The 27,625-nt window shown below is 37.3% G+C and overlaps 1 protein-coding gene and 1 non-coding gene across 2 annotated transcripts; both read right to left on the bottom strand.

The window, feature by feature from the left end:
* Positions 1 to 569: 569 nt before the first annotated feature.
* On the bottom strand, positions 570 to 27,025 carry mRpS28 (mitochondrial ribosomal protein S28). Its single transcript, XM_081765774.1, has 3 exons — positions 26,694 to 27,025; positions 13,853 to 13,974; positions 570 to 6,919 (listed from the first exon to the last, which is right to left on the bottom strand). The coding sequence occupies exons 1-3, from the start codon at positions 26,988 to 26,990 to the stop codon at positions 6,757 to 6,759; spliced, it is 582 nt and encodes a 193-aa protein (XP_081621900.1). The 5' UTR covers positions 26,991 to 27,025; the 3' UTR covers positions 570 to 6,756.
* On the bottom strand, positions 18,951 to 19,023 carry TRNAT-GGU (transfer RNA threonine (anticodon GGU)). The gene has a single exon. It is a non-coding gene; the product is annotated as a tRNA-Thr (tRNA).
* Positions 27,026 to 27,625: the final 600 nt, after the last annotated feature.

Here is a 27,625-nt window from a genome sequence, read left to right as displayed (position 1 = left end):
GACTGAAAGAGCCCGAAATATAAGTTACGAATCGTGTCAAATTGTAAAACATGTTTAATTGATTTTAATGCATAGAGCATTTTATTGAGTTTTTGGGCCAGTGAAAATATGTGAGTTTCTCAGGAGAGGTTGTGATTTAGCCAGAGTCCCAAAAATTTGATTGAGTTTGAGTACATGATTTTATGATTATTTAGCATTATATCAATTTCTACGCACTGCTTATTTTGAATGTGATGGAAATTTAGAGCTGTTGATTTGTCTGTGTTTAATTTTAGTTTGTTTTGGGCAAACCAGTTTTCTAAACTACGAGTTGTCAATTTTATCGCAGACAATATCATAGTTTGTACCTGTTATTGTTAGGCTTGTGTCATCTGCGTACATAGTTGTATTTGCTAATGATACGTCATGTGGCAAATCATTTACGTATAACAAAAATAATATGGGTCCTAGTATCGAACCCTGAGGGACGCCGGTAGAGATGCTTCTAAATTGAGATTTATAAGTTGCTGATTCAGCTGTGTCTGACGAAAAAGATATATCAACAGCTTGGGTGCGATTTTGCAAATATGATTTAATCCATGAGTTAACGACTCCTCTTAGACCGTAACTGTTAAGTTTTTGGATAAGAATGTTATGAGGGACAGAATCAAAAGCTTTGGATAAATCTAGAAACAATCCTACGCATTTTTTGCCTTTGTCCAGGGCCTCCGTAACCTCATTGATATAATTATAGATAGCAATTTCAGTTGATTTGCATTTTTGAAACCCGAACTGTGAAAGTGAAATTACATTATGCTTAGATAGGAATGGTATAATTTGGTTGAGAAAGGCTTTCTCTATAATTTTTGAAAAAGAAGACAACAAGGAAATTGGTCTGTAATTTTCGATTTTTGTATTGTCCGCCTTCTTATATAGCGGTTTAACTTTGGCATATTTTAATTTCTCAGGAAAGGTACCTGTCTGAAAGTACATATTGATAAGGTAGGACAATGGTTCCGAGATGTGAATGCTGCATTTTTTGATGATGGCAATTGGTATTTCATCCAGACCAGAAGACCACTTTGACCTATTATCTCTTATTTGCAGTTTGCCACACTGCTATATTTATAAGAAAATTGAGGTTTGGTCCAACGCCTTTCTAATTCTCAACTACCCCAACGGCAGTGTTTTTGGGTTGCCTACAATTACAGGAAGAAAAGAATTGCAGGTGGTAATGCACTTTTGGAGTCGTGTATACAAGTGAGAAGGGAACTGTATGCATTCAAATCTGAAAATTTCAGCAAGGGTTTTCTGCTATGGAGGGGGCGGATCTTCCGAGGGTATGGAATACCTCTCAGTCTATTGGGGATCCGGGAGTTGTCCTGCGAAAAATTGTTTAAAAATTGTCTATATAAAAACTCGGTTTTTGAGCATTTTATTGTATAATTCTCTATAGTAAAACATAAGGGGATATTTTTTTTTTATTTTTCTAAGAAAGTTGAGTCGGGGGGCAAAGTCTTTACATGCTCCCTTCTCCGTAACTACGGAGAAGTTCTCCCATGGTTTTGACTTATTATGTAAATAGAGATGCAATCTTTTAGGCAACATACCATCACTGTATTTCAGCATTTAGATACTCGGTATGTCGAGTCAAAATTGTAATAAAACATATCGCCTCTGCTTTTTTTCCACTTCGAACACTGGGCAAGACTGAACTGGCGCGAAGTGTGCGCGCAATGGGCGCCCCAAAGTCTTCAACCACAACAGGAAGCATGTCAAATGGCCCATTGTCTTGATCATCTGCAGCGCTATACCAGGGAAGGGAACGAGTGGTGACTGAAGATGAGTCTTGGTGTCATCACTTTGAACCAGAATCGAAGCGACAAAGTCTGCAGTAGAAGCATCCAGGGTCACCACCTCAAAAAATCCAAGGCCCATTGAAATTTCTTGGAAGCATGTGTGGTCCCACTAGGTTACATCTTATCCCCAGCCATATGTTCAATGCGAACCGTTGCTGGTGTCGCGATTCATACAAAGCATGGGGATTTTCATCGCACCAAACGTGTGCATTGTGGAAATTTACAATAACGTTGCGGATGAACCCTGCTTCATCTGTAAATAAAATATTCATCACAAACTGTGGACGCACTGAAAGTTGGTTTCTCGTCCATTCAAAAAAGGCAACTCTTGGGGCGAAATCCGCTGCACTAAGTCCTTGTATAACGAATGATGATGTAAGATGCGCTATACACTACTATTGGATACGGCATGTTCCTAGTTGAACTTCCCGGTGACGCTTCTATGCGTTGTAGCACACTGTCCTCTACGTCGGGTGTTATGGCGTTTGGCCTGTTTGTTCGTTCTCCAAATCCAAAGCTTCCATGTTGCCGCAGGCGTTGATGAATCCTTGTGAAGGTCTCTTCTTCGATTGGGGAAAGCATTTTGGTACAGTCCGCAGAAAAAAAAAGCAACATGAACATGTAAATTCATTGTGAAACGATAAAGTCTTTTGCTCCAAAATAAGTGTGCAGGGGAGGTTTCTCTGGCGTGATTCGTGCCACTTAGACGTTATGTTGATTCCTTGCGCTGTTAGGCGTAGTTTCACAATAAACTTACATACTCATGTTGCAGGATTTTTGTTGCTCACTGTACATATGTTCTGCTTCCTGTGAATTTCCATTTGCTCTTCCACAAAAGAAATGCATATATCTGCGTATTCTTCGTTACTGTAACGGTGGGCTATTATCCCCCTTAAACACAGAAACTCAATTATTGCACAACCGGTTATCTCGACATCCAGCACTCTACGAAGTGATGTGTTCTACTCAGCTTTTGTGGCAGCAAACTCAAAATTGGAACAAACTCACACTACCTACCGCTGACAAACATATAGACTAGAAAAGATATTCTATCTTTTACAGCAAGGGAGGTAGTGCCATTTAATTTTTTATTCTGCACGCTCGTTGAAGCAAATTTGGGAGACGCAACGCTACTGGTAGGTGGGCTACCGATATCGCTAGTAGTAGTCCAAGAACTAGCATGTACTTGTATGTACGTATTACAAAGGAGCAAGAAGAGTTTTGTCAAGTACATCATTTCGTATTTAGGTGTTGTCTTTTTCTCTTTTCTTCCTTTTGTCATTCATTCTTCCCTTCTCTGTTCCCATTATCTTTCTTTATTCCTTCCATCCTTTCTTTCTTTTTCAGTCATTCTTTTTTCTTTTTTTTCCTACTTTGTCTTTATCCTCTCTTTTTCTTAATTTCTCACTTTCCCTGCGGGATGATTTGTCAATTGGGTCATACAATTCAGAGGCGGATCCAGGACGGACTTGTGGGGAGGGCGGTAGGTCGTAATACTGCTACTTAGAGCCACTTTTAAGAACTCGCGGATGGGTTTTATTTATATATAAAATAAAGTTTCCTCTTCTCCGGGGGGCGATCGCCCCCCGGGATTTGCCCCTGAGACAATTTTTGGCTCTGCCGACACCTCTTGGTTCTTCCCGATGCAAATACAGTCACTCCAATTAACTCTGAAACTATACCACTTTCTATTGCCCCTGAGCAGTGTGCGAATTGCCAGGTGAGATGAGAGGGAAATCCCCCTCTGTAGAACTGGATGTTTTTCATAAGTTTAGAATTTGCCCATGTTCATTTTCTCGGATGTACACTTCATCCTCTCTACAAAATAGCCTTTAATTCCCACAGTGTTCCTGCGGTTAGTACAAACATACTAGCCGCGCTTGGCTTTGAGCGCCATTTTGTTATCATCCATGGATCACAACTTCGTGTTATCTTTTGTCCATCTTCATTGAACCGTTCCATTACCCGTAACGGAAGGTCATTCCGGGTTTCCCAACACGATGTAGAGGGAATGTCAAACATTTGAACATGCGTTTAACAGGTCAACCCGATATGATTTTTATGTATTTCTGATCTCCCTTCCTAGCTCCTATAATTATTCGGATAGGCAGGTGTGTAGTTCCTTTCCCCCACATTCGATACTGTTTAGCTCCGTTGTGGTCCACTTTTGGACTATGTTCTATAAGCTTTTCTGCTTGTTTTGGTGTCAGGAATCTGTGGTTTCATTTTTCGTCATTACTTTTGGGACTATATATATATATATATACAGGGGCGGATCCAAGGGATGCTATAGCTCCCCTTGACGCTCAGGAATACACTGGATAAAGCTGCAAACTATGGTGTATCCCTTCCCTTGATCATATCATGGATCCGCCACTATATATATATATATATATATAACCGTCTATTACTTGCTTCGCTGGATTTAAATAAAAACTTACACAACTCCTTATCTAATCCGAAATCTATGGATTTGACACTAATATCGGTCATTTTCAATATTTTAAAATATCCCCCTCCCCTAAGTTGCAGCGTCAAACTGAAAAGACAAAAAACATCCCAGAACGAGTCTCATCTATGTCGAAAATTTGATCGAGATCGGCCAGATGGTTCAAGAGTTATTGTTTTATTTATTTTTATTGGAATGGACATTCAAAACGTTACTATTACATAATGTATTAATTATTGATAATCTTCCAGAGTTCTCGAAAAAACGGAGTTGAGCTCCTAAGCTGTATGCTTTCAGACGATCCATGTTGTTTTATAGATAACTAATGACAAAATTCCAATAATCGTGTACAATATTATTAATCCAAACGTTATGATATTAATCTTTAAATATGTAATTTCCAGTAGTTCGACTGATCTGGATCATTAAAGTATAAAACTACTATAGGATTTTATTTTTATTTTTTAATTTTTTTCCTACCTCGTTCAAATGATTTCCCAAGTTACCTACCAATTTCCAAGTTCTCAATATCAAATACAAACGATTGAAATAATAAACATTTAACTAAAAACTTAAAACTATAGTAAACAAATTAAACAATCAAACAACTTTGTATTACCAAAATCCGAAAGATGACGTATTACAAGTACTTATAGGTAAAATGTTAAGTAATTTGCACAATTAAGAAAAAGAATTGAACACGTTATCCAGATTTATTTATCGTACTGGTTTACTTTTGGTGCACCACTAGAAAAAATTGTTAACAAATTATAATTCTTTCATTATTCTTCTTCTCGTTGTTCCCTTAAAGGTTTCCGCTGGGCAACATGAAAATATCTCAATTGGCATAGATAAAATTCAGGGAGGCACGAGAAGTAATTCTTGAAAATTTAGTTCTTTTACGATTTGAACTAAATACGGCTTCCGAATATGTAGCATAAAAACTAGTGCAAAAACACAAACCAACCTGTGATAGGTGGCTACAAAAATGCACGAATATTATCTAACTGAAAATGAAATTAAATCTTAGAGTTTTACGTCCCACAGTTATGTCGGTTAGGCTAAAGGAGACGGCGATGAGAAATAAATGAAATGGTGGAATGAAGAAAGTGGGAGGAAACGGGAGAACCCCGAGAAAACCCACGAGCACGGTGTTTGTCAACCACAATGATCATCTAACCGAGTCAGGACAGGGCGAAGCTGGTGGGCTTGAACGTGGTTGCGTCCGAAGGGAGCATGCGCGTCAACGATGGTTCATGCGAGGATATGAAAAGAAGTTGGCTTTTGCAATTATACTAGTTTCAACAGCACTTGTAATGGTTTCATACTAGTGACGCTCCACTTGTAAACAAAAAGTACAGGTTTTGTACACTGTGCAGAAATATCCAACCAACGGAAAAAAAGCATCTAATAGTGTCATCTTCCATATGCACTCACTTATTTTATTCGTCGTAAAGCACTTGTAATGATTTCACACTAGTAACCCTGCCCTTGTAAACCTAAAATACAGCTATATTTCTTTCTATTTAGGTATGTCACCTGCAGAAATTTGTTCCTTATACGCATGTCTTTTCATGCAATGTATTGAATTTTATCCGAAATCTTCCAAAATGTGGTGCACCAAAAATACATCAGCACCTTATTTACTTTCTGGAATTTTAAATGCGTACGCACTGCCATCATCTTGAAAAGTGGTCTCTGAAAATTCCGCCAATTAAATAAATAAATAACTATATTGAAGTATACCACAGTTAATATTTGTAATCATGAATGAATTTAGTTCCTTAAGTAGTTATGCATGTACCTTTGCAATGATTAGTTGTTTTAGAATGAGTAATTATGTTTCTCCATTACTTATACCTACTAGAGGTGCAGCTTTCAAACCCCAAACAGCTCATTCACAGAGTACAGAGAAAGGAAAAGAAAAAAGGATAAAAGAGAAAGAGAGCTCTGGGCTAAGTCTCAACCATTTTGATGCAATTTTACGACCTTTCACCGTATGCATTTTAATATAATTTCTCGCAGTGCGTAAGTACCCTATATCAGGTTTTTATGTCACGCATAAGAATATTCTAAAGCTCTACCATCACTGTACTGAATAAAGCTCCTAATCGCGAAAATAAAATTATCTTACCTAGTAATACAAAAATAAATAAATAAATAAATACATCTTTTCTTCGTGTTTACATATATTTTTCTCTACTAACAGAACAAAAACTATAATAAAAAAAACAATCAACAACTACAAGATTATCTAGATTTGAATACACAGCATTCACATCATCTCCATGATTCAACATATGAATCATTAACATTAAACAGTTTTTATGAATCTTGTTTGGAATATTCAGACAGCATTTTTCTGTAGTAATGTTCATCTCACAGCAACATGTGCGAAGAACGCAGCATTGCAAAATGATAGGATTCTGAAATTCAGACTTTATTTGTTCACACACAGGTTCACCGTATTCACATTTCTGCACTGACTTCCTTCTGTCGACTATGTGAGACTAATCCTAATAACGTTGCGTCAGCTTCAAGCAATGTTAGATCCTTACGTGCGCCAAGGAATCTCGTTGACAATTCCAAATCTTTAATTCGAAGTCTAACTTTAGCTCCTCTCACATAATCTCTGAAAAATAAATACGAAAAAATGTATAGGCACATTTTAATTAAAGTACTGGAATATAACTGTGTACAATGCATTTTTCGAAAGCATTCACTTGCCTTTTTTACGCAGTATGATTTTTGTATATACAGGCTGATTGGAAACAACACCAACAAATTCATTTTTTCATCTTTTCGGCAGCCTATAACTCCGAAATTGCGGATTTCTGCACCCAGGTTGGTCAGGAATCACGTCCCAAACGTTGTCGTTGTTGTTTTGAACTACATTCTATAATATAGTAGTCGGTGTCATATATAGAAACAGGAGGAGAAAAAATATAACACGTGAGTTGTTTTCGATAACTGGGTAGTATTATTAATGATGTGTACTGCGAACGTGAAATAAAGCAAGGACAGAAACCGCAAAAGAAGCCTTTAGGAGGAAGAAAAGTCTATTTTGTGGAATCTTGAATAAAGAGTTGACTAAAAGACTCATAAAATGCTTCGTGTGGAGTATTGTCCTGTATGGGGCAGAAACATGACATTGATATTACGCAGCTTCTTTCATGTTTCAATGTCATGAAAAACGACTGGAAGCTTTCGAAATGTGAAATGTGGAGAATTAGCTGGGTCGAGTGGAAAACGAATGAGAGGGCATGGCATTAGAAATGGTGAAAAAGAAAAGAACAATTTCAGATACTATTATAAAGAAGAGAAACTGATTGGGACATTCGCTAAGAAGGAACTGTCATAAAGGACATGTTAGAACGTATGGTGACAGAAAGAGAAAGAGGGCGAAGAAGACTATGATTAATGGACGATATCAAAATTGAAAAATCGTATGTGAAGACGAAGAGGTTAGTAGAAGATGCGGAGCATGGAAGCTTGTCAGCTGAGGCAAGTGACCTGCCAATAATGGCAGAATAACTATGATGATGATACATAACACGAACTTCAAAGACTCAAAAAGATGAAATCAAGAAATTTTATTATTAACCCTTTTCCGACTGTAGGTTTTTAAAGTCCCATTTTCTTTGCTCATCCATTGTTTCTTCTGGGTGTGTTATAAATCAAAGCCTATCCGCCTGACACGACTCCTAGTCCACTTTCCTCTCAGCATTGTTGAGCAACAATAAAAGAAAAATGTACTTTTATATAGTCTAATGTACCCTCAATTTACTCTAATTTACTACCATATCACAATATAGTAAGAAAAATTATTCCGTTGGAAAAGGGTTAATAAGTGTCCAGCACTTTAGAAATAAATAAATAAAGGAACAAGCTACATTTCACTGAAAATACACACCAATTCGATTTTCGATGTTTTCTTTCACTTGTACTAGATGAAATGTAGCTTCATGGGAAAAATAAGGTTTATAGAAAATATTGGGAAGGTATATTCGAACCCTTTTTCTTCCTCTTAGAATACATATTTATATCAAAGTAAAATGATTTTTAAAAACAAAATCCGACAAAAGTGCTATGTTCAAAAATTCATTTCGAACGGTTCAGCACTAATACGAAATTGGAAACTAAAATCTAGAAGTTGTCCCTTTCCCCACTCAAGGCCGAATTTTCGAAAATGCTGGTAGTTATTTACTTTCAGTGAGGTTTTAACTCTCTAACTTGAGGGGCTGCTGAAATACTCTACTCTTACCACAAATTTGAATCCCTTTAGGGTACACATTTGAATCAAAACGAAATGTTAAAAGCACAGCCTCAACCAAGTTCTAACTTGAGAGATTGTGAAATACTCTATTCTTTGCACACAAACACACACACAAAAAAAATTCATATTTCCCTCACCCCCTTCCCTTAGGGTACATATTTCCCAGTTCGATCCTAGTAACATTACAACATTCAATTCAAACGGCTCAAATGTTTCCTCACGCTGGGGATTTTTTGAAACAAAATCGGAAATACAAATATTGTAGGAATGTCCCTTCCCCTTAGAAGCGGAATATTCGAAAACGTTCGGAAACATGTTCACTTATTTTTAATGAGCTTACGTGTTCAGTTTCCTCTCCGTAACTTGAAAGGCTTACGAGATAAACTATTTTTGAAAAACAATTTGAATCCTCTCTTCTCTTTAGAATATGCATTTTAATGAAAATGGCATGATAAAAGTCCGACTCTGGGATAGTACTACGTTCATACGTATACTCTGTCCAAAACGTAGTGTTCTGTCCATAAGAGATGTATTGCGATAGTAATTGGAGCAAGCTCGAAAAAGATACATGACAATATAAAGTCGGGAAACTTCATAAAGACGTTGCTACTAAAATCGAAGATATTTCGAGTAAAGCGTCGATTCCCATTCTTCATCGTTTCAGAATAATTATCTTGCTAAAAATAAATAAATAAATAATTAAAAAAAAAAAAACAGCAAGCAAGGCTCCTAAACCTTTGTCAGTCTTAGTTCAAGCTTTTGAAGAAGAAGCGAAGGTTCGTGCAAATGGAGTGACTATGAGCTTCACCGTTATGAGAAATCGTGGAAAGTTCTTCTTTAATAGATCAAAGATTTAGAAGAATTTATTGGTACTATATATCTTCGAACCACTCAATAACTCCAGAAAAGGGCATGAGAAAGATGAATGATCTAGTTATGAAAGAAGCACGAACTCCCAAATTTGAAGAGAATAAATTTCCAACAGTGAATCATTAGAAACTTCTGTGACGGTTTTTCGTTCTAAAATGATTATTCTTTCATGGAAGAAGACGTTGGCATAGATATTTCCTTAGCAGAATTACCGATGCATATAAACCGTTGCCCTCACATGTAAGACGGAGTGTCTGACATACTTGCTGCCTCCCTCGCCTCAGCATTACTGCACGATTTAAGCAATGAGAGAAAGACTGCAGATACACCACTATCATCTTGTAGATCGAAGTGAAGTTCGAAGGGAACGAAGAAAATTGCGTCGGAATCTTCAAAACCAGTTCCTCAGAAAAGACATTACAATTCAAGCCCTTTACTTTGATAACCGTAAAGATAAAATCTTGGTTATGGAGAACATGAGAGATTCCAATTACTTTCCCAGGTGTAAAATAGAAAGACACATTTCATTGATTCAGGGACCTGAAGGTATGTTTCACCAACATCTACTACAGTATAGAGTATCAAGAAGCAAACTGGGATTTTATGACGATAAAAACATAGGCATATCTAACTTGTATCAATTGGGTGTGATGGTACTGTCGTCAATAATGGAAATAATAGAAGTGTGATTTCTTTACTAGAAAATGAACTTGGAAAATCCCTGCAATAGGTGATACGTCAACTTCAATCTAACGAACTGTCGTTGAGGCACATACTAGAGCATTTGGATGTAGCCAGAACGGGTCCTCAAGGCCTCTCGGGAATAATACGGAAATGTTTAGCCAAATGTGAATCTTTATCAATCGTTGATTTTCAACCAATTGGAGGAAAATATCTCATATATTTAGAAAACTTTAGTACAGATCAAAAATATCTATAAGATATGTAAATCTGTGTCTTCATGAAAATGTTCATGGAATAAGATAATAAGAAATCCTGGGAAACTGCCACATGCAAGATGGCTCAGAACTGCCAACAGAGTGCTTCGAGCTAATATAAATACTACAGTCTTATCTGCGAACTTGGAAGGACCAGACTACTTTCGTTATGAAAGTGTATGCTCCGATGTGGTTTTACACTAAAAGTAATCCATCAAAGATGCTCCTCTGAATTTATTTCGAGCCACATCCTTCTCAAGGTGTCTAATGGATGAACTGAAGCTCATTAGGGATATTACGATTCAACGCAATGGTTTCTTCATTCATCCGAAGAATCTACTTATAGATATGGTCGACAATGATCGGAAGCATATCCCAGAACTATTTATGCGTAGAATGCTTGCCGCGGAAGTCAAACACATCCGTACGGTAGTGCAGTTCCGCAGCAATAAACTTCAATGTTCAATTACATTGACTTTATCAACTGGCAAGCATGCGAAGTTGTGGAACCATCCTTGACATTTCTCTGTCGAAGAATAATTTACAGAAACGTGTAACGGAAGATTCACCTTAATTTCCACTGCTTTTACATTTCCCATGTCATACCCAAGTAGTTGAAAGGTATGTTAAATTAGTCACCGATACTTCTTCAGAAGTGAATGGTGTCTTAGCTCGGGTTGGAATTATTAGAGTACGAATTTCGGATAGATTAATTATTCCAATTTTCAAAACACAATCTACAGGAACTTAAAAAAATGGTGTCCAAAAGTAGGATGACTGGAATAGACAAAGACAGAACTTGATATGCAGCCACCTCCTCGTGGCGAGTTCTGGGAACCAGCGAAGAGATACAATTTTAATTATAATATATATATATATATATATATATATATATATATATATATATATATATATATAATGGTTAAATGCAGAATATAATTTAAAATTCTCTCAATGAATTGTTTTCGAAATTGTAATAGGAACTACTTCACACTTTTAAAAGGTGTTGTTGTTCCAGGTAATGAACTAAATTTTGTTTAAAGATCATGCATACTGTATTAGTTATTACTTAATAATGCGTTTTCAATCTTGTCATCCAATTTTTAAATTTACCATAATAATTGCAAATTTTAAGGCCCTTCTGGATATAAGGATGATATACAAAAATTAAAAAAAGAAAAAAATCACGGACATTCTACTGGCCAATATAGAACTCCCGGCACGTAGTGTGATCTCTTTACGCAAACGGACAGTCTCTGAAAACAGACAATCTCTTCTATTCATCTTAAAACTTATCATAAAATCTACAAATTTTAAGGACCTTGCAGGGAATGAAGACGTGGTCTGAAAATTATGAAAAAGATCAGGGGTCTTACACTAGTCGCTACACAACTTTTGACCACTGTGCTATCTGATAGGAAAACTTTTTTAAAATGCCAACCTTTTTTGTTCCATTCTAATGAACATGGCTAAAGAACAGAAAGTTTATATCAGCCAGCAGAGTGCTCTTATAAATATGTTTTTATACAACTTCACTGTTTTTTCTACTTTTAATCCTGGCAAGTTCTTTTAACTTTACTTTTATCTTTCAGAAGAAGAAAACGAAATGGCTTGAAATATAAAGTGATACTTCAAGATGCAGGGAAAACATGCATTTCCTGTCTCGCACCACATATAAACTAATGCACATAGTTGAAAATAACCATAAATGCTAAATTAATCCATAGTATGTCGGTCGGACTCACCATACAAAGTTAAGATCTTGTGATGTTTAGCAACTAACAGAACATGAAAGATTAAAAGGATATTGCTAAAAATATCTTAGCCCACTAATTTAAAAGTACTCTGCACTTTTATTTTCTTTGTTTCTTCTTTCAGGATTGACAGATCAGGGCGCAAAATTTCAAAGTCAAACAAACTCGCCAATCCAAAAATGATGGTCGCCAGTACCTCTCACGTACAAATTATGAGAGTCCCCCCCCCCCCACCCATGGCCTTTAGTTTGACAAAGAAATAGGTTAGGGTATAAAATTTCAAAACCAGACAATTGATTCAGGATAATCAATTTCGAATTGGACAATTCACATACGTGTTAAAAATCTTACTTTAAAACTTCACGTTTATGTAACGCGCTCTCTCTGCACTGAAGTACCAGTTCTCGATTACAGTTTTCGGATCAAAGTCCTTAAGTGGGGGACCATTGATGGAAATTGTCAGCAAATCATCCAGTGTGTCAGTCTTCAGTGAATTCCTGTAGGCAGTCTTAACTCTGTTGAGACTGCTGAAGCCTCTCTCACACGAAGCAGTATTCACAAGTAGAACTGCGCAAAATGTGACAATTGGAAGCAAATTTGTGAATCTCGTAATGAAGTTTTCACTTTAAATCTGATTCAACGTCAATTAAGGAAACAAAAGTTTATATTCTGCCCAATCTGCTAAGACAAGGTCCACTTTTTCACTATATAAATCTGGTTGCAAGTACTTAAAAAGTAGTTTTTATTTCCTCCACACCAAATTCAAGGACTTCCTTTAGGAAGCCAACCCAAAATGTCAAATATACCTAGGGACAGAACTACCTCTGGTGATAAAGATTGCAACCGTTCTGTTATGTACATTTTCGCATTCTTGAATCAATCCTACTGAACACTGGTTCCCTAGATTTCTAGTCGCCAATGGCGATCTGCTGACCAGAAATTTTGCGCCCTGTTTTAGATACTTAATACATGTATCGAATTTTTCATTTAGATTCATAACTGTGTTCCAGCACTTCTCCAAATTTAGTTTCGGGGATTTTGTTTTAATACCTTCATCATTCTCCGTTCAATATTACTGTCTCATTTCAGTTCAACTGATTTCTTTCACATCATGCCGTTATTTACATTTTTAAAAGCTAAGGTAGCTCTGAGACGGATAACCTTTAATGATATTTCTAACATATTTCTTTCACTCTTGTATTGACTATATATATATATATATATATATATATATATATGTTTGTGTGTGTGTATGTGTGTGTGTAGGGGGGGGGAAGTGTATGTTACTAATATAAAATCGTTACACATTGTTATACTTAACAGGTCTTTAACATAACTTCTGTAGTTAAGCTGTTTTTATCTATATTTTTACCTGGCTTTCGTATACTTGTTCCAAAATTACTGCAAATTCTCTTTAGATATTTATTTTGGTTATGTGAAATCGGCAAATAATCTATTTTTGATACTATTTAAAAAGAGACAATGAAGAGAGGACCATTTCTTACATTCCTCGATAATTTTTCTAAAATTAGTAGGGAAAGCCGTTTCTCTTCCTATTTCCACTTTGAGTGTAAACTCCTTGTCTTCATTCTCTTTTAAACAGCAAAGAGACAAAGCTTCATGGAGGAAGTTTTTTTCAGATCTATACCTTTATTTAGAAAGACTGTGGTGATGATGAATCGTAATGTAAATACTCATAAACAAAATACTTCAATTTCAATACTTACCCTCCATTCTTTGCAGGTCTAGTACAAACGCAGTAAAATTTCCACCCAAAGTCTATGTATAAATCATCTTCCACTACATGGAATATCGTTCCTTGGACAACTTTGCCCTCTGGGTCTCCTAGCTTAACAAAAAAAAAATCCTATTTTAAAAAATAAATTGATACTTAACATGAGGTAGCCTAAAAAGTATTGAGCCTTTTGCGGACAAGATGGCATTAGTGTCTCAAATCACACAGTATAAGAGTCGCAGTGAGTCAAGCCTACGGTCATTTGATAGATGGCAGTTGGAAATGAAATTATATCTTTCAGTTTAACGTTGCACGATTATGTCCTTTAGGCTAAGAGATGAATGATTAAGGAAAGTGAATGATGATGGAAGAATTGGTGGAATGAGAATGTGACAGGGAACGGAGTACCACAAGAAAAACCACGGTCACTATGTTGTAGACCACTAACTTAGTTGACCGGGGATCAAACCAGGGATCCCATGCACCAGAGATAAGCGCTCTACCACTGAGCCAAAGTGCCCCACTCTCGTAGGTGACAGTTCGAACTAGTAGATGTGCGAAAAGCGTTGGAATGCTTATAATCAGCCGTAAGTTATCGTGTGATGATGGCATAATTTTCCGCAAGATTGCGCTACATTTTACAATTTATTTCGATTAAGGCGCAATTTTTTGTGCTGCTTATAGGCAAGATATGTTGTCGAAAGTAACAGCTAAAATATGGTTCAGTTACTTTCGTTCTGAAAATTTCGATATCCAAAATGTTCATCATAGTGGGCAGCCAATCACAGCAAAATTAAATAATATTATGGCAAACGTGGAGAAAGACAGGCTTATCAGCAGTCATGGTATCACCAACGATCTAAATATCATCAAACAGTGTTAAACCACTTGGAGAATGATTACAGAAAGAAGCTCTACGTTTGGGTGCCACATGATCTGGCTTAAAAAAACATTTAATCGATAGAATTTCTATCTGCTAATTCCTACTGAAACGTAACGAACTTGAGTCATTCCTTAAGCTTAAGTGGATAACGCAAGACAACAATTCCTGAAAAAGATCGTGGTCAAGGCGAGAAGAAGATCCACAGTGTGTTGCAAAGCCCGAACTGACACTCAAGAAGATTACGTTGTGTGTATGGTAAGATTGGAAGGGTATCGTACATCACGAGCTACTACCACTGGGCAGAACGATAGACTCGGACTTGTACGGTTCACAATTCAAAAGAAACTATCAGAACTGGTCAATACAAAGGGTATCGTATACCACGCTGACAACACAAATCGCGTATCTTTAATGATCCGTCAGAAACTGAGGCAAGTTGGTTGGGAGGTTTTAATTCATCGACCGTATAGCCCTGACCTTGTGCCGTCATACTATTTTTTGTTTTGGTCTCTGCAGAATTCTTTAAATCGTGATAAGTTAGTTTCAAAAAAGCCTATGAAAACCCTGTGTCACATGTTTTTGACCAGAAAATTGAAGTTTTATAGTGACCGGATTTTGGTATTGCCGGAAAAATGGAAGGTAACTGAAAAAAAATACTGCACATGTGATTTCATAATGTTATTTTCAAATAAAAATACATGTATTTTCTATTTTGACCTCCAAAGACTCAACACATTTTAGACCTGATATTATAAATTATTACAAAATATTCAGATTCAAGTTTACATTTCTTTCTAAGTACATAATTAATTCGTGAACCTCCAGCGAAATTTATACAATACAAAACTTAAACTACTACTTCAACATCTAATTTGCAACTTCAATAGCTCATACTGCATAAGAGGAGGAGCATAATAGTTTTTAAGTGCTGATTAAACTAGTCGACCGTGAGCCATTCAAAGTGAATAGAACAGAAAGCATCTTTTTACTTAGAACTGCTTTACGACTGCCAATTACTACAGTGCAGTTAACGAAAGCTAGCCTCTGACACTCTGACTGACAGCTGCATGTGTTCTAAACGAAACGAACAGCAGGACGGTTCGCCAATCACTGCAGTATTCTTTCACACTTTTCTAGGCAACCAAGGTCACTGACCGCATTGTTGCCGGAAGTTGAGGGTTTAATCATCTGCCAATAGTTGTTTTAGTACACACTGTTTTAAGTGTTATTTCCGAATTACTGATAATTGCTGATTGTGAATAGTTGATGGAACTCTGTTTACAAATAATAAATATGTCTGAAAATGCTAGAACAACAAAAAATTAGACTAGTGGTTCAACATACAGAAGTCAGTCATACGAAATGACATATAACTCATGATGCTATTTCGAAGGCGAGAAAGGAAATAAAGAGCCCTCTTTTCTTTTAATTTTCCTCTACAACAGATGCTCAAACGCGTTTCGAATTACAGTATTTGAAAGTCGGTGAATGAACTATTATTCGCGTCATTGCAGAAAAATTAGAAGGAACTAACTATACTTTCTGATATCACTTACAACACGGGAAAAAAAAGTCACGAGCAACCGTAGATGACTTCACGAAGAGTGCAAATCGACCCCACATTTATAAATAGTACCAGCAAAAGAAGTATTCAACTTTGAATTCTCTTCTTAATTCATTACCGCAAGGTAATTTATTCACTGCCGGAAAGACAACTCTGCGCAAAGTACTTAAAAAGATAGGATTTCGATATAAGAAATTTTTAGGAAGGAAGACTTTATAACAGGGGGAAAAAATCGTTGTTATACTGTATTGTTTTTTGAGGGAGATGGCAAACACCGAACCTGAGAAGATAGTGTGACTTGTCGAAACATGGTTAATGTTAATCACTCCAATAGCAAATGTTAGACTGACTCGACACGTAAAAGTACAGAACCTGTCTCAATTGGTATAAAAGAGAGATAGACTTTGTTACATACAGGCAGATATGAGGGTTTCACATCGATCACGTAAGACGACATATGTTCCTGATTTTCTGTAAACTCAATGCAAAACTAATTTCATTGATCTGTTCTTTAGGTTTCTTGCAGATTCATTAAGGGGTGGAGGTGGGGGATTGAAGCACTTTCAGAACACGCTATATATACGAGCATATAATATGGTAAAGGTTTATTTTTCCATAGTGTCTTACTGAAAGGGGGATGAATCCCGGAACCCACCCATTTCATACGCCATTTTTCCAAGTATTTATTTGGAAATCACATCTTCCTGTCATACTAATATGATTATAGAATTATGACTTGTTAAAGTAGTGTGTAGTGTAGTCCGGGCTGCTTTCGTGGTTGTACGAGCCTTTGGCAACATGGCATCACTACACCACGTGCTCTATAGAACTGTCAGAAGCCAGATTTCGTTACTGTAGTGAAGGATCCTTTTACGTCGAAACAAAAATTTTAAAAATCAATCATCGAAATTCTCTAATTATCAAAAACTTAACACATGAAATCTTTCCTTATATGCGTATACATCAAAATTATGTTCCTTCTCATTTTGATTATTGGGAAAAAGGTAGATTTACTGGGTATACACAAAATCAAGTAACATATTCTGATCTGGTAATAATAACTACTGCTATATTAAACACTATATCATCATGTAATAATATATTATACTCGTGGCTACGTATTATAGAACATTTCTGATAATATTGCAGTTCATTGATAAGTAATAGTGCACACAATTTACATTGTAGAGCCTGTTCAATTAGCTTTTGAAATCTGCATTTCTTCAATAAGACATTCACTACTTATTACTCCGTAAGTATAGCCCTTCATGTATCTTAGAATTTGACCACACTAAAGGACGGTTACTCCAATGTGTTAAATATAAATTCACCTCTGAATATTGGACATATACATGATCTTCGTTTCTTAGAAATCCTTTCAGAGAACGCCAATATTTCGGTAGATCAATGCAAGAGATCAGTTGGCATTGTTTATTGCTCTTATGTCTATTGTCGGCGAACGTGTAAACTGATTGTAGCCACTAAGCCTTCGCACTCATACATGCTTTATCGCAAGAATTTGGTAATTTAGTTCAGATGGATGTATTAAGTTATAGATATCTTTGTTTATGTCACATATTCGAATCCTTTTAAATCTGGGAAGCTTTCATGAAATTACAACAAATGACGACCGGGTTCATGTTACAGTATTCAGAAGAGAGAGGGGAAAAAAAGACGACAGGACAAGGCAATTTATGTTCCGCTGATTACTGATTAAAAACCACTAGCAGGGTGAAAGGAGCTTTTCAAATGGACAATAGGATCGCTTTCGGTTTTGCAACTAAAAGAGGTTAGACAATACGGACATCCTGGAACTGGTGATGGTATTTGCATCTATCATTATAGGCGAAAAAAGAAAGAAAAAAATATGAAGTGACGTAACGTTTTGCAGGCAATGAGCATCTTCAAATTACATTTAAAAGCAGCGCACGAATAGGAAATGCTAGACAAACATTTATTACATAGATTTTTTCATATTGCAAATATTAAATTTTGCTATATACTATCCATAAAATAGAACTAATATGTAGATAATACTTACTTACTACATTAGAATCTATAAAAGTTATTTATAATAAGTTATATAATTTATGGAATAATAGACTAAAATGAAACTGGGTACCATGCAAACACGCTCATATTCGTTTGTTACAAAGAAACATGACATGACGAAGCAGTCGATCAGACCGAAGTGCAACCCAATTCGAACACGTGAATCTGAAGTACAGTGTCATTTCTAGGATGACATTATATCCTCGTAGGTTGCCGTGAATTGATTAACTCTTGGAAGAGCCATGGTGTAGTAGGCTATCAATATTTATTTAGAAATTATTTACGAAGATATAAAGTTGCATTAGTATGAAATTACAAGTAAAAATGTATAAAAATATAACCTGTATGTTGTTATTAAAACATTCAAATACGAATAAAAAAAGAACTCTTATCTAGAACATACATAAAAGTTATTTTCACAACACTTTCCATGCATACACGTTTCATCTTCAGTGTGAGTAATTAAATTTCGGTGCTAATTTCATCTTATAAAGATTAGTTAACCCCCAAGCCTTCAGTTATAGGTTGGGTTAAAATTGCGCTTAATTGTAAGTTCAGATTAAACAACTTACAAAGAGTAAAAAAATGGCTTGACTGGACCGGGACTCAAACCCGGGATCTCCGGCATACCATGCCGATGTGTTAACCACTACGCCACCCAGTCCACTTCCCAGAACAGCCAAACACTCTCTCACTCCTGCAGTCGGTGCTCTCTACTCAGACCACATGGCTTGTACCACAGCCTAAGCTGCTGTGCTTGGACAATCCAGTGTCCATATATTGAGAACACCTTTATCGGTTGTGATTTTCATATATATTAATGAACCAACTGCAGGAGTGAGAGAATGTTTGGCTGTTCTGGGAAGCGGACTGGGTGTCGTAGTGGTTAACGCATCGGCACGGTATACCGGAGATCCCGGATTCGAGTCCCGGTCCAGTCAAGCCACTTTTTCACTCTTTGTAAGTTGTTTCATTCGCACCTACAGAGGATTGTGGTGTATAAAGTAAATCGGTTGTTTTCTCCTTTCATTAATATGTAAGTTCAGATTGTTTATATTTAACTTATTGATGCTCAAATCTAAATATGCTTAAGGCTGTGGTCCTATTTCGAAGTAATTAAATTGAAACAACGCAATTTTTAGTTGCAATTATGCCATCGTATTAGTTTTAAATATGCAATTACCTGCACGCTAACACCATCTATTGGCGTCAGGAAGGAGGTAGGAGGCAGCGCAGCTAGCGACAACTACTTGCCGGACGGTGGATTATTAGGAGCATGACGGACAGACGAAAATAGTTTTTCACTATACATGATCTCTCATTATAATAATCCCGAGAATTAGAAGTTGAATAACTTATATGAAAAAGAACACACAAATTAATCACAAATCAGTTATTCTACGAGGGTGATTCAGAAAGTAATGCCTCCAAAGTGATACCTTTATTTGTGTTTGACAGTTAGCACCGATACTATCAGTATTGGTATCAGTGAAAAGTTTGCAATGTCAGCTACAAATGGTGGTATCATTTTTCAACATAGTCCGCATTACGGTCAACACACTTGCGCTAACAAGAAACAAGGTTTTTCATGCCGTCGGTGAAGAATTGCGGTGGCTGCTGGCAACACCATTTCTGAACTACTGCTTCCACCTCCGTGTCATAACTGTAGCGTTAGCCCTTAAGATGATCCTTAAGTTTGGGGAAGAGCCAAAAGTCGCAGGGTGCAAGATCCGGACTATAGGCAGGATGTCAACAACACCTTGCAAGTAGATGGGACAACTTTGGCGGAGGAAAGAACGTGCAGCGGCACTTCATCAACTGACGCTTCCTTTTCAGGTCGTAATGGTGTATCCACGATTTGTCGCCGGTGATGAATGTTCCTGGGTGCACAACTTTTCCGCAGTCAGAAATTTAATGACAGCCCGCTGTTTCAACCGGACGTCATCACTGGATGTCATGGATTGGTCCCTTACTCTAGAACAAGAGATAGGAAGGTGAAACAAGTGACTTCTAAAGCTTAAACATCAGTGCATTAATGGTAAACAGTTTAGAATGTTTGCAGTACTACAGGCCAAGTAGTGGGCTTGGATGCATTACTTTCTGAATCACCCTAGTACTTTTAGTTATAAACGTATCAGTTTCGCAATGGTACTTACTCACATGAAGAGGTGAGTACGCCGTGAAACTGTAAAATTAATCTTTACGGAAGTTCTAGTTCTTTCGTCTATTTCAATATTTCTCGTATTTTAAAATGTGAAAACTAGAGAGGGGATCAAAGGATAACTGTTTCTAAAAAATAACATGACATTTTTGACCTTTACGTCCCATGGTTATGCCGGTCAGGCTAAAGGAGACGGTGACGATGACAACCCACGCACACGGTGTTTGTCGACCACAAAGTTCACTTGGCGCGAGCCGGGATCGAACCAGGGACTCCAAGCACCAGAGGTGAACGCTCTACCACTGAGCCACCGCGGCCCTTTTTAAAAATAAGTTTTGAGCAAAATATTTGGTGGAAGAATGATACGTACAAACGAGTGAGTGGAAATGATGCGCAATGCAGAACTACGTTATTATTTTTTTTTTTTTTAATACTCAGCGTCAAAAAGACTCACATTCGTAACTATAGACAAAACTATATGAAAAGAGGATTTTCCTTGATCAATTGAAATTTCATTTCAAACTAAAAAAATAACATTTTCTAAGTAATTTACTATAACCTTTAAAAGAGAGAAAGGTGTTTACGTTTTCAGAACAAGATCTGTGTGTGCCAATTTCCTGAGGGAAATTTGTGAACAATATTTTATCAATACTTAAGTTACCGGTATTTAACAGTTAATATTGTTGATCTCTCTGTACCCTGAACCAAATATTCTTGGACGAAATAACAGATAAATACAAGAACACATGAACATCTAACGAGTCATAATTTAAGAATTCCAAGGCAAAAACACAAAAACTCGATGGGTCAATACTCTTTTTAAAATGCACTTTTTAACTCTTTTTACTTTCTTCTTCTAACGTATTCTTTTATTACTTCCACTATAATCTTGAGCCTTCTGTTCATTACTCTTTCAATTTAACCTCAACAGTTACACGAACTTGGGTGTAATACAATACAATACCCATAACTGGCAACTTGAGTGCAATTAAAATGATTACTGGTAAGAAAAACCAAGCATATACCACTAAGTGGCCACCAGAAGCAAGATATATACATATATATATATATATATATATATATATATATATATATAAAATCCAGTTTACGGCAGGGTGAAGTAGTTGGGACCATAGGGAGTAGGCACGAAGCGATGGTGGGTATATGCTTGAAGAAAATCAAAATATCTACCAATGTGTACTACATGGCCAATACAAGCTAGTTTTGCATTGCAATTGCATTGTAATGAGCTACTTTCTTCCGTTATTTCTGTGTTTACAGATGATTTTCATATTCTTCGCCTTAATAATTAAGTTCTTTAAGCACTGTTCTTCCTTTCTCAATTAACATGCACAATGTATTACCTGAAAATGTTAATAAAAATAACCCTGTATTCTTAATCAGATTTATTTTACATGGTAGTTCGTTTACATGTGCATAGGAAAGGACTGGATTAGGTAGCTTAAAGTAAGTCTGGACGACTCCTGTGCAAATTAACTCAGTGCCATTTCTTACTTAAGGACTTAGAGCGAACGATACAGAGTTGGCTCTCATAAGGATATATTACACCTAACTACCCTTCACTGCCAGCAGTCACGTACTAAGACAACTACTACTGTGTGAATAATAAAACTTGTGATCATTATTTTATATATATATATATATATATATATATATATATATATATATATATATATATATATATATAACATAATAATAGGGCTTCCCTACAATATTTTTAACATAACACATAAACAACTATTGTTCTAAGTCACGGTGCAAAATTTCCGGTCGCCAGATCTCCACTGCCGACTAGAAATTTAGACCTGGCTGCTGGCTACCAGTGTTCACTAGGAATGGTTTCTGCCGAAACTCACAGACCTGTGCAGTTTCTGTTTCGCACGAAAAATAATTGTCAATGAATGAGAGAAAATACGGAATGTGAAGTCTTCACAACGGACATGAAAAGTGAAGTCTTCAACGTTGTAACTTGTAATTCGCCCTTATCTAATCTCTTTCTTTGTCAAACCAAAGACCGTGGGGGGAAGGGGGGAGGGATCTCTCATAATTCGTACGTGAGAGATACTGGCTAATTAGATTAATTAAGATATGTTTAAATGAATCCCAAAGTAAAGTCCGGGTAGGAAAATCTTTGTCCCCGAACTTTCACGTCGAAAATGGTCTGAAACAAGGAGATGCGTTGTCGCCATTATTACTTAACTTGGTTCTGGAATACGCTATAAGGAAAATCAAAGATAGCAACCAGGGCCTAGAGTTGAACGGTATTCACCAGGTTATGGCATATGATGATGTAAATTTAATAGGGGATGATAGGAGAATAGAAAGAAATGCAGAGATATTAAACGCTTGCACGCACATGGGTTTAGAAGTAAATGCACAGAAAACTAAATACATGGAAGTGCGTGGGGACCGTAATACGGCAAAATATTAAATAATACTTGTGATAAAGTGGATACTTTCAAATACTTAGGATCAATATTAACAGACAAAAATCATATTCACGGAGAAATTAAATATCGACTAAAAGCAGGGAATTCGTGTTACTATTCGGTTCAAAATCTCTTGTCGTCGCGAATTCTGTCGAGGAAGCTTAAAATATATAAAACAATAATCATGCCTGTTGTTCTGTATGGTTACGAAACATGGTTGCTTACTCTGAGGGAAGAACATAGATTGAAAATATTTGAGAACGAGATCCTGACACGAATATTCGGACCCAAGAAGAACGGGAATGGCGGAAATTTCATAACGAGGAACTACATAATTTATACGGTTTACCCAACATTGTTAGGGTCGTCAAGTCTAGGAGGCTTAGGTGGGCAGGTCATGTAGCTAGAGTGAAAGAAAGTAGAAACGCTTTCAAAGTCCTGATTGGATCTCTGCGAGACCAATCGTAAAACGACCATTAGGAAGACCTAGGCGCAGATGGGAGGACAACATTAAGATGGATCTCGCAGAGATAGGAATACAAAGTAGAAACTGGATCCAATTGGCTAAGGATACAAGTCAATGGAGAGCTTTTGTGAACACGGCATTGAGCCTCCGGGTTCCATAGGTCATATAGTTAGTTAGTTAGAGATACTGGCGACCATCGTTTTTGGATTGGCGTGTGCGTGTGACTTTGAAATTTTGCGCCATGTCCTAAGTTAATTAATATCAAAGTTACATCAGTCAGAATATACCAGACACTTGTGGATAATCTACCTTCCTTCATCAGATAGCGATAATTGAAATTGCTCCGGAAATATTTCCTTGGTCGTGCCTAGATCTACCCGCCCCTCAGCAGGGCTCCGGTATCTATTGAAAACTTGGGAATACTTAGTTTTCCTTGAGGATGTGCTTGTAGTATTAGTACGAGAGAGAGAGAGAGAGGTGTATTAGACAGACCGAAGTTGGCCGTCCACTGTAGTATGACGACGCCGACAGTGGAGTCAAAGCCTTAACCTGCATCCACGAATTTATGCGGGTTACGTACTGGAGAGTAAGCCAGTAACAAAAATTTACCACAAGCATTAACACCCGTGCAGGTCTTCAAGTTTGTGCTCTAAATCATCCCCTAGGACATACTGCACTCTTATTCTCTTGGTGCGTGCCCAAATAATTGCGCATAGATTGATAATTTAAGTGCAAACTGATAAGACATCGAAAGGATCACGTGCTATCTTAATTCCGGGTTAAGTGCTGTATCGGCGGACCAATTTTAGGGAAGTTACTGGGTCAATTGGAGAATTTATTTTGGTCTGTGAGGAAGAGTGAGTGAAAATCAGGTGAGAATAGTTGAAGTTAAGAAAGTGGTTGTGGTTGTTGTTTCTGATACAAGCAGCACTGCATATGGACGTGGAAAGAACTATTTGCCGGAGAGATACACTTGTTATGGCTTAGTCGCGGGAACGGCAGTGTGGAAACAGCACGTATATTGGAAAAGTTTACACGCCTCTGTTTTAAAGCTCTAACCTAATTTAGTACATTTTGGAACTTTTTTAGATGCCAGTTAGTATCTCCCCCAAAAAGTGTTTTAAGCCCTATACTATTTTTTGCGCTATTCTCGTTTAAGTGTATACCCCCCATCGCTAATAGTTCTTATCACGTATCTCCTAAAGTGAATCTGCACAGAGCAATGCAAGTGCACACCCCCCATCGATGGCTCAAGTACCTGCTCTGGAGCCGGAATTAAAAATAAGCACTTTTTTCGATTTCCAAGAAAAGTTTACACACCTCTGCTTTGAAGCTTTAACCTAATATAACATAATTTAGTGTATTTCTTACCTAATTTAGTACATATTTTCCCCATTTTTCGCCGTAATTCCTTGAATCTAAATGCGATTCTCGTCAGGAAATTCACACGTAGGACCTTAGAAATAGTTTCTTTGAGTAGGAGTTGTATTCATGAGCGAAGATTCACCTGAGGACGACTTTCGGTATAATTACGCGAATACCGGATAATTACACGTTTGAACGTATGTCATAAAAATGAATGCAAAAAATGCTCAACTTGTGTCAAGTACACACTTAAAACGATAATTTAATCGAGTAGCAGTTAGGCCCGCGTAGTAGCAGGCACGTAAGCCACGACAATGGGAAAGCCGCCCTACATATCGCCAAAAGCAGCCCACTGACTGGAGTTAGAGCATTATTATAGTATCACACTAGCAACTCTATACTTGTAAACATAAAATACACGTTCCCTATATTGTGCAGATAATTCGTCAGTAGAAATTTGCTACATAGTTACTTTTTATATGCACTCACTCATTTTAACTGCGGTATAGCATTTGTCATGCTTTCACACTTGTAAACATAAAAATCGATTTCCTACATTGTGTACAAAGGATTAAGTGCTATGTCGCCGGACCAATTTTAGGAAATTTACCGGGCCAATTGGAGAATTTATTTAAGTTTCTGAGGAAGAATGAGTGAAAGTCAGGTAAGGAGAATAGTAAAAGTTAACAGAGTGGCTTCTTTTGATGATGTACGTAGCATGTATGTGGAGACGGGTGGACTATTTCGCGTAGAGGTACGCCTACACTTGTTATGTTATAGTGGCGCGAAAGACAGTGTGGAAATGGCGCGTGCATGCCAAGGGTGTGACATATGTGTAAATTATAGAGAACTATTCAAAAATTACAAGCGCCGGGTAAAAAATTATTGTACACGATTTTCTTCTTGAGACTGCAGAAGTTTACAAGCCTCACTTTTGAAGGTAAGTGACTTCCAACTAAACGGCAATGTATTTCTGCACAGTAGCTGGATTTTATGTTTACAAGTCAAGCGTTACTTGTATAAACTATGACAAACCCTATTGAAATTTCTATGATTGCCAATAACCACATGTTTTCCCTACCCTCGCTTAAGCGTATAACCACCGTTGCAGACGCATCTGCTTCCTTCAGACGCGGACCCACCAACTTCGCCGACACCTGGCTCGGTTATATACCATTTGTGCTTTTGGTGGCCACCTAGCACGTTTTTGTCCCTAACCGGGAAGGTTCTAGAACACAGTTCCCCCCATGTGGGTTAGGAGCTAGGTGGATCTTATCTGTACCAAAGTTTAATATTTAATTCACACAGTATTGCCAAGCGAGCGACAGCGAGTGAAGGCGGGTGAGAGCACAGTAGAAAACGTAGTCTTTATTACAGCTAAGTCGGAAAGGGGACCTGACTTCTAGAACCTTGCCCCTCAAACCTAATGTAGTAAGCTAAGGTAACTTAACCCGTAAGTACTACGCGGAGGCAGACTCCGCTGTCGCCGTAACTTCCCGTTTGACCGCCTCTCCCGATTGTCGCTTCCTCTACCTTCTTGGTTATATCTAGTGTATGCGAAAATTAGCATCGTGCCGTAGGTTTGTCTGCAACCTATTGTTCGGAATCTGACAAGACTCCGCGCAGTACTAATGTAACAAAAACATGCGTAGGGCCTAGTACTTAAGGATTGATCTAATCCAAGGAAATATAACATAATGCTGTCCATATTGGTACTTCTTTTTTTTTTTTCGATTTTCAAATCGGTCCGGCGATATACTACTAATGGCTGTACACCGTAAAATTACCAATTTTGTGACAATGGTGTTGTAAGATTATACCTTAAAATCTTCAACCTACTCTGCGGATTTATTTACTTATTTTAAGTGTGCGTGTTCAAATTTACAACTTACAGCAATGAAAGCGGAATTTCTTAGCATGGACGCAAAAGTCTCCTCTCCTTTTTCTGCATCCTTTCCAGGATGCGATGTGTATCTTTCAAAAGCTTCCCTAAATCCTCCTCTCTTCGTTACTCTAGTTTCAGTTAATTCACTATTGACGTCGACATTAGTCGATTTTAATGTATTTTTATCATTAGTAGTGGTTTCCACTTGCGTAGACAACACATCACTAGATTTATCAGATAGTCTTCGTATTATGAGCATATAGTTCCTAAGCCGCATCAATGCTGTACGACCATACGCCGCCATATTTCAATCTTCAGTGTAGCCAAGACTAACGAAAGTTGCCGTTGCCGGAAGTTAAGAGAAAAAGTTCTCTTTCAAAATGTATTGGCATACTATCCATAGTTGAGGGTCTTTTTGCGATAGTTTGTGTCAACGAAAAGCAATTTGCATTTTAGTTTGGCATAATCGTCATAGTCGAAGGGCGAAGGTTCTAGAATGCTGGCCAGCATAATATAGTTGAAGGAGGGTAAGGTTCTAGAACACAGATCCTCAGGCTGACCAAAAATATGAAATTATTCCCTTAACTTTCCTACTGTACTTTCACGGATATTTAGGATTTAGATTTCTGGGCTGTCGGCATCTAAGGCTATTTAGCCCGTCACGATTTGAGAGATGACGTCCCTCGGCTAGCACACAATTCGGGGAAAAAAAAGGAAGAAAGGATTGGGGAAGGAAGGAAGCAGCCTGAGACAGGGGCGGATCCAGGGGGAAGCGATCGTCCCCCCCCCCCCAGAAGAGGAAACTTTCTTGTTTTATATATATAAATAAATTCCATCCCAGAGTTTGGAGCCCTTAAAAGTAGCATTATGACAACCCACCGCCCCCCCAGAAGTCGGACCTGGATCCGCCTCTGGCCTGAGACCTATAAGTTTGGTACC

This window comes from Thermobia domestica, chromosome 7, assembly GCF_964235325.1.
Source record: "Thermobia domestica chromosome 7, izTheDome1.hap1.1, whole genome shotgun sequence".
Taxonomy (NCBI): Eukaryota; Metazoa; Arthropoda; class Insecta; order Zygentoma; family Lepismatidae; genus Thermobia; species Thermobia domestica.
This window is presented reverse-complemented; position numbering and strand designations above follow the sequence as displayed.

Coding starts and splice junctions, on each gene's coding strand:
- mRpS28 (XM_081765774.1), bottom strand. CDS start 26,990: ATGGCGGCGTATGGTCGTACAGCATTGATGCGGCTTAGGAACTATATG. Junction 13,975..26,693: donor GAAATTCCGCTTTCATTGCT/GTAAGTTGTAAA, acceptor TTTTTTGTTAAG/CTAGGAGACCCAGAGGGCAA. Junction 6,920..13,852: donor AGACCTGCAAAGAATGGAGG/GTAAGTATTGAA, acceptor TTTATTTTTCAG/AGATTATGTGAGAGGAGCTA.